Source organism: Pogona vitticeps, chromosome 2 (assembly GCF_051106095.1).
Source record: "Pogona vitticeps strain Pit_001003342236 chromosome 2, PviZW2.1, whole genome shotgun sequence".
In the NCBI taxonomy this organism is placed as follows: Eukaryota; Metazoa; Chordata; class Lepidosauria; order Squamata; family Agamidae; genus Pogona; species Pogona vitticeps.
In genome coordinates, this window is record NC_135784.1 from 158,862,327 (window position 1) to 158,874,974 (window position 12,648).

The 12,648-nt window shown below is 44.2% G+C and overlaps 1 protein-coding gene across 2 annotated transcripts in view; it reads left to right on the forward strand.

The window, feature by feature from the left end:
• Nucleotides 1-6,504: 6,504 nt before the first annotated feature.
• LMBR1L (limb development membrane protein 1 like) overlaps nucleotides 6,505-12,648 on the forward strand; it is a 37,184-nt gene continuing 31,040 nt past the window's right edge. For both annotated transcript variants that reach the window (XM_020783076.3, XM_078385178.1), the window contains exon 1: nucleotides 6,505-6,717. In XM_020783076.3, the coding sequence (XP_020638735.2) occupies nucleotides 6,646-6,717 (72 nt within the window). In that variant the 5' untranslated portion in view covers nucleotides 6,505-6,645. The remainder of the gene's footprint in view (nucleotides 6,718-12,648) is intronic.

The following is a 12,648-nucleotide window of genomic DNA, read 5'->3' on the forward strand; positions in this document are numbered from 1 at the left end:
GGGGAAATGAACTCTCAGCCCCTGGCTCTGTAGCCGGACACTTTTTGAGTCAAATCCAAATATCCCGTCATAGCAACCCACCAAAAGCAGTAGCAAGTCCCGCCAGTTGATCTGAGGAGCAGGAGCAGAAGGAAGGCTATTTGAGTGTGATGTGGGTCTACCAGGCCAACTCAGTTTCTACTAACACTGCTTGTGGCCTGGCCACACTTTTTCTTAAGATAGGGAATAAAATGAAGGCTGTGGTCAGACTGAACAAAGGATGTTGACACATTTTGCTGATAGAAGAGCTCGCTCCATTGTGAATTCAGTACATACTACAGTTGGTGGTCATTGTGAATGGGTTCTGTTTCAAATTTTGGCAACTCCTCATTTTGCGTGGGAAATATCACAGGAGACGTTTTCTTAACTATTAGTTACAGGTAAATCAACGTTGTTCATGACAAAATCAAAAAGACTTAACTCAGGCAACATGCCATAACTGTCCAATACAAAATCCTGAACCCTGTCCATTGAACTCACAGGGGTGCTGGGCCAAACTTCTCCACCTCGGTTGGCTTCCAAAGGGGCGCACTCCACACTGCGCAGATGGTGCCACAGCATGGGTGCCGAGCCCAATCCCCTTCAGGTGGGGGAGTGTTGTACCTTGAATCAGGTCGAATCACTTGTCGTCCTCTCCCTTTATTCTTGGGGAAAACTATAACTGACCACTCTAAGGTCTCATATCTCTCCTTCCTTCTTTGGAGTAGGATCTGGCAGCAGTCCGCCTAGTTTTAGATTCGGAAAATCCCTCAATAATTCCTGCGTCTTTACTCTCTCATATTCTCTTAATCTTTCTAGCTCTCTCCTCTGCTTCCAACAACTTCAGTTCTACCTCAAACCGCAGTTCTCCTTGGGTACTTATAGCCTCTTCCCAGACTGACAGCTCCTGCTCCTCCCCTCTCTTACTCCCATGCTCCTCTACCAGACTTACTTCAAATTTCCCATCCATCTGTTCTTTTGTACTCTCAGGTCCCCCCCCCCACACACACACACCTTTTCTTCTTCCTCTTGAGACAGCACACTCTCTTCTGGACCACCTTCACAAGCTTCATTGTGCAATCAGCGGATTTTTTAAAAATCTGACTCATTATCAAGGGTGATCAGATTGGTACCACATGCCTAGTGGTGATTATGAGCATGATACCCCACAGGTAGCACCAAGGTGTGGCCTCTTAGGTTTGTGATAAAAACTCTGAAACCCCAACAAACATAAACATGGCTTTCTTGGTACCGAGACCCATTTTGCTTGTACTAGGAGGGCATTGTATACATCTTTATCATGCTGAGCAGTGTCAGTTACACTCTGGTTGCATTTAGGAGATGATTTTACAGAATTGCCATTCTCCTTCAGTTGCATTTTATGGAAGCCTTTAGGGAAGGCCTGTCTGTATTTCCTGGGTTTTCCCAACAATTCTTCAATTTCCCTTAATACATACCCATGCATTATGAAGGAAAAGACTTTGACAGGAACCTTATTACATCAGCTGTTCTGCTGTCATAACGCTAGGAGCATAATTTGGCTAGGATCTGCTTCAAAAAGACAAAATATGAATCTTATGGCACCCCTATCACAGTTCTGTGTGTGAAATGAAATGCCTACTGTAATTTACTAACTAGCAGTTACTTGCATTAGAAAGGTATGTTCCTGGTTTTATATTGGCAGAATTATACAATAGGGATGTATTTCATAGGTGGAGCCCTGTTGGTGTTCCCATAAGGTTTGTTCAACCTGCCCAGACTAGTAACTGACACATTATTACTCAGCTACATCCCACTTCTCCAGAAGGTTACCAGGCCTTAAAAACATTGCTTAAAGTCCTCATCCCCCCCCCTTTATTTTCCGGCACTCTATTGCATTTAAAAATACAGTACAACCAGTAGCATAGATTGTTTCTGCTTTATGTGAAAAAGTGGTAATACTGCTTTATTAAGGCTCGATAGCAGAACATTCTATTTTGCTGTCTTTATTTACATTTTTAAAATAGGATTTTACTTTACATAGTAACACTGTTTATTGTTTATTTATTTAAAATATTTATATTGTGTCTTTCTTAAAGGATCCAAGGCAGCTGACAGTATTAAGAGCAACAAAGTTAAAAACCAAATGATAAATTGCTATAATGTTTCAAAAAGCATTAAACAAACATATTAAAACTCATATTAACAGCAAGATTAAAAAGACAAATAAAATGCAGAATAAAATGCGGCCTTGGTCAACTAGCCTGCCTGAAGATAAAGGTCTTCGTTTATTTGCGGAAGGAGAGCAAAGATGGGGCCAGCCTGGCCTCCCAAAGGAGGGATTTGAGAGTCTGGGAGCAGCAACAGAGACGTTATTAAACTAATCAAGGACTCCTGACATGGATAGTCTAATAGTAATTCTCTATAAATCTGTGAAGCTTGTATTACATAAGAATTATCCCACAGTACATGCCAGTTCCACAAGTGAGCTTTTGTTCATGTTACAGCCCAGTCCTATTTTCACAATTCCTTCTTAATTAGTGTGCACAGTTCTGCATCCTATGTTTGCATCCATCACATTCTTTCAATAAATAAAATGATGAAGAATTCACAAGAACAAAGCAGAAATCACAAGGTAATTCCCTAAGGTTTAACACATTTTCAGAATAAATATAGAAAATAATAATGTGTGTGATCTCCATTTAATCAGATTTTGATAGCCACAGTCATTAGCATGTCAACGCATGGCTATGCATTCAATCTATTATTTGGGAGTTTCAATACAGGTAATAAAAGTGATGGTCTGCTGGAAGCAAAGAGAATTTTAAAGATCTCTGTGTGGTAAAATGGAAGAGGCCCAGCTGAACAAGGAAAGAAATTAGGGAAGGAAGACTGTAAAAGCTAATCTAGGCAGGGAGGCCCAGATGTGAATGAGAGAAGGAACCTCAGACTTACTGGAATTTGTGGTTAGGAAGCTGCAATACAGGTGAGTGAAGAACAGAACTGCGATTCAACTAGACAAGGTAAATCCTGTGCTTATCAACTGACTGAAGAACAAAACTGGATGTTCTGCAATACAGTAAACATTTTAATGCAGTTCTTCTCTGCAATTGTATTTTGAACAAGTATAAAGGTTGGCATTGATATGACCTCCTGCTTTTGAAAATAATATACCCTATATGGAGGCTTGGAAATGGATTATGAAACCACCTGAGGTTATCTTTTCTTGGTGAGTTTCCATGGACTGACTAGTCAGGTCTCTATCCACTGCACATTGCCTGACATACCCTTATTGTGTCTCAGTGTGGACATGACCTTTCAGGTCTTATTTCTGTGAAGATTCTCAGTCATCCAGGTGTGGTTATCCGGAAGTTGAGTCATGGCAACTGGACTTCTTCTGACTGAACAAGTTACTTGGATGAGTAGCGAAACATTTAAACCTAGCAAGAAAGAAGTCCAGTTGCCACAACTCAACTTCCTGATAGCCAGGTCTTATTGTGAAAGAACCTTCCAGCTTTTAAAAAAACTTAATGCAAGGCCACAAGATGGCGCTATATGTAAGCAATTATTTCAGGGAGTGGACAGGTAAACAGGCCCTGGATGATGCCTGGAATCTCGCAAACCCGTCATCAGGAGCTGCTGTCGTCAGAAGGCAAGAAAAACAGGATGCTGCTTTTCAAGGTGAGACTGGACAGTTCTTTCATGCCAGAGAAGCAAACCCTATAATCTGTAAGATAAAGGCAAAGGTTCCCCTTGATATTTAGTCCATTCGCGTCCGACTCTAGGGTGCAGTGCTCATCCCCATTTCCAAGCCATAGAGCCAGCGTTTGTCAGTAGACAGTTTCCCTTCTCACGTGGTCAGCACGACTAGACACGGAACACCATTACCTTCCCACCGAGCTGGTACCTATTTATCTACTCGCATTTTACATGCTTTCTAACTGCAAGGTTGGCAGGAGCTGGGACAGGCGACGGGAGCTCACTCCGTCACATGGATTCAATCTTACGACTGCTGGTCTTCTGACCTTGCAGCACAGAGGCTTCTGCAGTTTAACAAGCAGCAGCACCACGTCCCATTTCTATAATCTGTAGGTAAACATTAAATGTACCGTAATACAGAATCATATTTAGTGGTTTTAACAATATGAAGAGCAAGTCATATGATGTAATTATTAATTATTCTCTGGGTCTATGATTTTGAACTTGGAATCCTGGGGAATAAGATGATGACAAGAGAGCAACCTACATTTGGGTATTTGTTGTTCTCAGGGCTTCAGGGCATGCCATTTAGACATGCTAAGAAGCACTGTTCTTCTTTTCAAAATTCATAGTGATGAGAATATAGCCTTCCTATTTCACACTTTCAGAGTCCAGGAGGAAACAATGTCAGCACTTGGCAATGTTCTACAGCTGGGTCTTCAGAGAGAAAACCTCTCTTAATGGAGTCTTCTGTAAGCAAGAAACTGGTGGTCCTCAACATAATTTTATGCAGTGGGAGAAAAATGGTTTAACTATGCTACAAATTCTGCCAAATATCAGCTGCTACCCACCATACACAAATAATATATGTTGAACTTATGTAAAAATTAACCCAAAGCTATGAGGGTCACTAGGCAGACTGATACCTAGATAGGTTTAGGCATTTTTCTTCCCTCTTGTGTTTTCAAGTAGCTACTGGTTTATGTGTACATTACAACACTCAGACTTTACTTTCCCACTCCCTCTTGCAAGTAAGAATCACTGTTCTACTTTTGCTAGAGACAGGTAGCACATGGGGTGTGATGGAAATTTTCTTTCTTTGCAGTCGAACACATCAGAGTCACAACAACAAATAATGTAAGCCAAATAAACAAAATCTCAGTAATATCTAGAATTACTTTAATAACAGTTTATTCTCTAACCATATCAAATTTTGCAGAATCTAGGCCAATCCTCAACAGACAGAAGTTGGTTGATATTTTGTGAATATCTCTGAGAAGGGAACTATTACAAAAGACAGGTAGAATAATTTATTGTTCCTAAATCTCAGATATGTATATGGAAACAGTTTCATCACTCTGTTAAAAGCTGTACACAGCTATACAGTACACAACACATAGACAGTCTTTGCAGAATTATTTGAAAAGGCAGCACAGTAAGGGACTCCAGAAAATAATTTCTTTGTCACTATGGAGGATGCATTTCCATTGGTAAATTTGGCATCCTTTAAATGTCATAGCTCCATTCTATGGAATCCTGGAATCTGTAATTTGATGAAATGCTTTAAGGGGCAGCCCAGGCCTTCTCAATTAATGCACCCACTAGAGTGCTCAGTTTAAAATTTCAGAGTGCTGTGTGGCCCTGTTTGAACCAGGGACCAACTTTGGACTTAGTGTGGTTTTCCCCCACCCTTTGCTTAATTCCTCAGTGGGAGATACTTGTTTCATAGAGCTTTTTGCTGGTTTTAACAGTGGGCTTTGTTGGCTAGTTAGATTGTTAAATTTGATTCTTAAGGAAAGTGTTTTAATATCAGCTTTACTCATCCTGGTGTCCTCTAATATTGCATTTTCTGAATTGGTAAGTAATACTTGATGCTACCTATCACCCTGGGTGCTGGGAAGTCTGAGGTGACTTGATGCCACTGGGAAACATCAGCAATAAGAAACAACAGAAGTATGAACTCCATCCAAGTTTGGGTAATTTTACCTCACTGATAGAACAACCTGTTAATTGGGACCACCATAGATCAAGGCTGGGCAAAGTCACCGGGGATCGTGAGGACTTGCCAAATTTTCTGGAGGGAGTCCCCTTTCCCCCTGGTGTGAGCAAGTGAGTGGCACATCCGGGTGTCTTGCCCAGGGGGCACAGGTAGTCTTTGGCACCACGAGTCCTTTCCCACTTTGTCAACAGACAAAACACTTTTGCTGCCAAGACAAAGAGTCGGCTTTATACCGAGAGAAATGATAGTGTTTTTTTCAATCTGCCTCAAGCACTCACAGCAGTTCTGCCTGTGCACAAATCCGACTGCCCGCTGACCTAGATCTGTAAGGGCACGGCCGGTCTGGCCCTCAGAGAAGGGCTGAAGGGTTGCATTCCCGAGCAGAAACTTTCGTGCGAACTTCCGCAGAGCCGCGCGTCTCTGCAGTGCGGAGGGAGGGGGGGGAAAAGGACATCGCCGTGTCTCTGTCATTGCACAGTCAACAATGAGTGGCTGGCTACGGGATGATGGACGTATGTTTCAGCCTACCCGATTAAAGCTTTAGCTTCCCTCGGATGTCAGCTATAAAGGCTAATTGGCTAAGCCCGCCAAACATCCAGCCAATCGGCGCTTGGCAGGGCGGCGGGATCTGGAGGTGCGAGCCCTGCCTTCGCCTTCGCCCTTCACTGGCTGGCGAAGAACGGAACAGTAGTCGGCGGCTGAGCGGGCTCTGCGGGTCGGGGTCTCTTTAAGAATGGAACGCGGAGCTCCCTCGGCGGCGCCCGAGGCATTGTGACGCGGGGGCGGCGTCGCAGCGTTCCAAAAGTTGCGCCTAACGCCCAGAGGCGGAAGCGGCCGCGGAGTTGAGGTCCATTGTGGCTCCTACGCTGGGGTTCTGGGCGCCCCGTTCCCTCCTTCCCCCGGCTCCTCTGCCAGAGGCCTTTCTAACCTTCAGCCATGCGGACCAGAGAATGGACGCGGGGGAGCACGATGGGTTGTCCGCCCGGGAGCAGCTCTTTCACGAGAGGGTCCGGGAGTGCATTGTGAGTAGCCCGCGAGACCCGGCTGGCTGGCTGGCTGGGAGCAGTGCGGGAGAAGAGGCGAGGAGATGGCAAGGGGAAGGTGTGTGTGTGTGTGTGTGTGTGTGTGTGTGTGTGTGTGTGTGAATCGTGAAAGAGGGGGTGTCAGAAGTAGGCTTAGCTACGTGTTGGCAAAGAGGAGTGATGCTCAGACGGAAAGAAAAAAGGGGAGAGAGGTGGGAGCAAAAAAGTACCAGAAGAGCTCCTACGTGTTTGAATTCCATTATTCTCTCTTCTGCCGAGGAACGTGTAGTCAGAAACTAGTAGTTAATTAGACACGTCTGTGGAAAGTGCTCGGAAACTTCAGCGGGCCCAAACTGCTACAGCCGGATTATTAACTGGGACTGGTTACAGGGATCACAGAACCCACCCAACCCCCGCAGCTCCATTAGCTCCCGATCTGTTTTCCAGGCACAATTCAAAGTGCTGATTTTAATTTATTTAATTTATTTATTTATTATTATTTATATATTTATTATTATGGTCTACTAAAAAACCTTTAAAGGTCTTGGGTCCAAGTTATCTAAAAACCGTATCTCCCTCCATGAATCTGGCCCGGGTGTTAAGATCATCAGGAAAGGCCTTTCTCCAGGTCTCACTACCCCTCAGAGGTGCATTTGGTGGGGGGAGGGCTCTCTCTGTTGCTGCTGCCAGGCTGGCCCCATCTTTGCTGTCCTTCTGTAAGCAGGCAAAGACCTTGCTTTTCAGACACTTTTTCTCTTGGTGACTGGCTGTCTTGGAGGCAGTCAACGGGGGTAGGGGGTTTATATTTTGTTGCTTCTAAATCTGTTTTCGTAAATCTTTTACCTAATTCACATTCCCCTGGCCCTGGTCGGCCCCCTGTAAATACCGTAGGTTGGTCTAGCAGAGCGACCAGAACTGTCCCAGTCCCATGGCACATGGCCCAAATCCTAATTGAAATGGGCCCAGACGATCCATGTCCTCCAAAACTGCCTGCACCTGACAAGCCCCCAACCTCTTGAAGCTCAGTTTCCCCATAAATGGAATATTAGCAACATCATGATAGTTTACATTGTCTGTTCGAAGATTGACTTTTTCAAACAGGAATATACCTGTCCTGCAAGAAGGAGTTTACTACTTGAGTGACCCATTTGACAATCACCTCTTTGGCTAATTTCAGGAGCCAGGAGGGACATGGGTCTGATCAAGAGGTGGCGACTTTAAAGTGTGCCTTGTAATAAATAAAAAAATATTATTTCATTAATATTTGAATTATCCTGTTTTGACTTAATTTTGTGTCCTTAATTATTGAAAGCTACCTAGTGTCCTTTATTAGGAGAAAGGCAGAGTAAAAAAAAAATTGGTTAATAAATAAATAATAAATGAGGCAGTTCAGTCCTGAGGTGTCCTGAAACTGGTAAGATTTAACAGGCATAAGGGTTCAGGAATCCACTTCATGAAGCAGGGCTACAATTCGTAGAAAGCTTATGCCAATAGAACCTGTTGGCCTTTCAGTTGCCAAAAAATCTTTTGGTTGCTTTTGCTGCCACAGGCAAAGACAGTGAGATTTCACTCTTTCTTGAAGGAATGTCGTGAGTAGGGGGCTTAAATTTATGACAGCTTGATTTGGCAATCTTAAATGTTGTTGGCTGTCTTAGCTGCTCTTTCCATGTCATTCCTTGGGGCTGTGGTCCATCTACCTGAGCAGTGAATGACTGTACATTAAGCACGTTTTAGGCTGTTTAAAGAATTTAAATATTTTAAACCTTCCAGCAACCCCGGTGAGGTAATGTTGGGTTACAAGTGCTGCTTTGACCAAGAGCATTTGGTGAGCTTCATAATCAATGGGGAGTTGAACCTCGGTCTTTTTTCCTGTTCAGACTCCTACCGAGATCTATTTCTCTTACCGTCCTCAAGTAAACCTCAGCCAAAATATGGATTGTCTAGGCCCATTTTGATTAGGATTCAGTTAGTGATACCATTCCTAAAATCAGAAGAATCCCAACTTGCTTTACAACAAAACAGATTAATTAGAAATGTTTGGGGTTTTTGTTATTGTTGTTAAGTTTGTTATGACATTTTAAAACAGTGATCATAGTACAGTTTTCATTGTTGGGATCTGCCTTGGGTCTCCTATAGAAAGGCAGCGTATAAATAAATAAATCTCAATAATGATTTTCTGCGGTAAACTAACCTTCCTGCTTTTAAGAGAAGAGTGTTAAATTGTGAGACAGCTGGCTGAGTAGCTCAGTCAGTTGAGCACCTGCCTGTGAAGCCAGGGGTTGGGAGTTCAATTCCCCACTGTGTATCCCAGATGAAAATTCGGCCTTTTTAGCCTTGGGCAAACAGCACAGTCCCAGGGCAACCCCAGAATAAAGGAATAAGAAGCTACCCCTGAGTACTCCATACCTAGAAAATTCTGGAAGAGGTTGCCATAAGTTGAAATTGCCTTGACAGCACATAATTATTGTTATTAAGTTTAGATGTGGTAGCTTTGGCATCTCTTGCTTGTCCTTCTCTTCGTCTTACATATCTGTCTTCCACTTGATGTGTGGCCTACCTGGTATCACTTCCTCCTATATTAGAAGGATGTGGGTGGCTAGGAGAAGCCATAGTTACATCACATTTTAGTTCAGTTGCCAGCTTAAAGGTAAGGGTTCAGACAACACCCTTTGTATGTCACAACCCAGCTTAAAAGGGTTACTTTTAAAATGAGTTGTGACTTGACACGGATATTGTTTGAAAGGCAGGCTGAGAGCTGTTTCCTGTGTAATTATGTGCATTAAAGCGTGCATTCAGGCTGATAGCGTTTTTGTTAATATCTGGCACATGTGCAATTGTTATGCTCTTAAGATATGTATTTAGGATAAGTGGCCAAAGCTGGACCTGTTGCGAGAGCATTCATAACAGTTCTAAATCATACCAATGTTTTCTTTCAAGAGCTTCCAACTCCAGCTCATCCATTTTGGAGCTGAATCTTGTGAATGTTAAATATATAGCAGGCTTCTGAGGCTCATATATTTCCCTCCTTTCTTTCTACTAAGTGTTCATGGCCCCAGTTTGGATTTGGGCCACTGCACATACAGTAAATAGAGAAGATTCACCCTCCCTCCACATCCATTTCCCTCCTTAAATCATCTCTCTCCCCATGTAGGGCTGAAAGAGAGAGAAGACTATATTAACACCAATGGGCTTCTTTCCTTTTTTTAGTTCCCATTGAGGGGGCGATTAAAGATCCCCCTTACCTGTGTGTGGAGGTCCCAATCTAGATTGGATCTGTGCATGCTTATTTGGAGTTAGAAAGAAGTGGAGATTGAGTGAACAGTCTCTAGTTTAGCCCTCAAAAATGGTTCCAAAATGGTCCCTGTTCTCTGAGCCTTGGCTTTAGGTCTAATGTGTGTGTGTGTGTTTGATGATGCCCTTGATGTATGGAGTTGCATCCAGTACCTTACTGAATAATTCATTGGGAATGTCATGTACACAGCTCTGAGCTGCTTGGAGGGAGGACAGGATAAAACAGCATAAAATTACAGTGGCATGCTGTAGCCATACTGACAGTTTTGTGAATTGGACAAAGCAGTTCCTTAACTTATAGAAATTCATGCCACATGTCTGTCAAAATGGCCCGGAGATTTTGTCTAGTTTGAAGAAGAACGTCTGGCTTGAGGCTGCCGACGTGTATACTAATGTGGTTGTTCTTGTCCTTGCTGGTTTAAGGAGCCAGGTGTGATTTGGCAGGCATGCAGAGCTGGTCACAGTATTGGGGCATGCACAGGACAGAAAAGATTACAGTATATGCATTTGTCCTTGATCTGAGTCACCAGAGCTGCAGCCTCCTGTCAAAACATGCTTGCCGTATCTGCTTGTTGCCATATCTGCTTTCTAAACCTTATTTTGCTTTCATCAAAATAGAGCAGCCTGAGTTTGATAGACTTCCACTGGAGGGGGATCCTTTTGCTCTGGCCACCTGCTTTAAATATGGTCCCTGCTTTGTCCGAGCTAAGTGAGGGCTTCCTGCCTGTTTGCGAGGAGCTGCCTTTTGGCCCTTAATGCCCAAGCGGCTCAGTTTTCCCAGTGTGACCTGTGATTCCTGGGTGGCAACAGCATGAGTTGCATCTTTATTTGCAGCACTGCCTCTGCCTAGGGACAGCCACCTGTCTGGTGTATGCATGATATGAGCGGCTTGGAAAGCTGAGAGATTCTTGGCATCACTCTCTGGGGAGCGGAGAGGAACAGTGAGTTCAGCCTTCTCAACGTGGCTTTGTGTGCCAAAGGTTAGTCCGGAGTCCCATCTAAGGACTCCAGCATGCTGGCAGGGGTTTGGAGTTCTGCAAGGAGCAGTTATCCGATTATCAGGGAGAATGCTTGGAGTTACGCAAGATGAACTTCTTGCCCCGTGGCCTCAAGGCATAATCCCAGCTGTGGGATTCAAAGCATGTGTTCACCTGGCAAGTACCGGTAGTGATCTCTTGGCATAGAGCAGGGGTCTCCAAACTTTTGAGTGTGAGGGCCACATCATATATTTTCAAATATTTTGAGGGCCAAAGGAATGTGTGCGTGTGTACATGTGTACGCACAGCTACACACACACACACACACATCCAACCTCCTGCATGGACACATGCACTCACACCCCCCTGCACACCAGAAAAGGATCTGTGTTGCCAATCTGCTTGCCTAAAGGGCATCTCCTAAATATGCTAGCTCCATGTCAATGTGTGTCCATAGAAGCTAGATTAGGTGTTTGGCTGTTCCAATACTATCTTCCAGTGGTGGTTGGTGCCCCAATACGGTTGGTGGGGCAGTAGATAAAGCAGCTAATAGAGGGCAGAGTCAGGAGGAAGAAAAGCAGGCGCTCACACTTACACAGATGCACACAGGCTGTCACTTACTCAGACACTACTTTATCCAGCCCCTTCATTTTGGTCTGGAACTCAGCTGAGGAGCAGAAAAATACAGCTTGTACGCAAGTTTCTTCCTCCTCCTGCTTCCTGGGAGCGAGGTTCAAAGAGGTTGTGGGGTTGGGAATGAATTGGACAGGAGGGAAACACCTCTGGGGTCTTGACCCCCCCAGAGGTCGGTGGGAAAATTAGGCTGGCTGGGTATAGTGTAAGGCTAAGCCTGAAGTGGGGGGAGGCCACCCCACTTGCCCTCATGGACCCATTTCTTCTACCATCTGCTGAATCATGCTGCAGCTCCCGCAGATCTCACCTGGAGCCGAGTCTCATCACCTAAGCTGACTTTATTTGCAGTGACCAGGGGTGGGGAGAGAAACAACTGACCGCTGTTTGAATGTGAAAGCACCCTTGGCTTATCTCTTCCTGTACATCACACGGAGCTTGATCTCTGCAGCCTCGCAGTCTGTGAATCAGAATGACGATGCTTGGTGTGGTGCCATCATTTGGATGCTAGACTGGGGCTTGGAAGATGTAAGCGTCCACTGAGCCATGAAAGTACTGGCTCAAGTCTCTCAGCCTGATCTACCTTTCAGGGTCATTGAGAGGATGGAGTAGAAAGGAGAGCTGTGTGTTGCCTTGAGATTTTTGGCAGAATAATGGGATATAACTATAGCTTATGAATACAGTGGTGCCTCGCTAGATGATGATAATCTGTTCCATTGAAATCGCTGTTTAGTGAAATCATTGTCTAACGAAAAGCATTTCCTGATTGGAATGCATTGAAACCTGTTTAATACGTTCCGATGGGGAAGAATCGTCGTTGTCTAGCAAAGATCGGCCATATGAAAGCCGCTTTGCGAACTGCCGATCAGCTGTTTAAATAGCTGTCTTGTGAAACTTAGGTCCTGAAAACACATTTGCGAGCACAGAGGGAGCTGTCAAAATCGTCATCTAGCGAAAATTGGTTTGCGAAGCAGGGACCAAACATTGTCCAGCGAAATTCCCCCATAGGAATCACTGTTTTGTGAATCGCTAT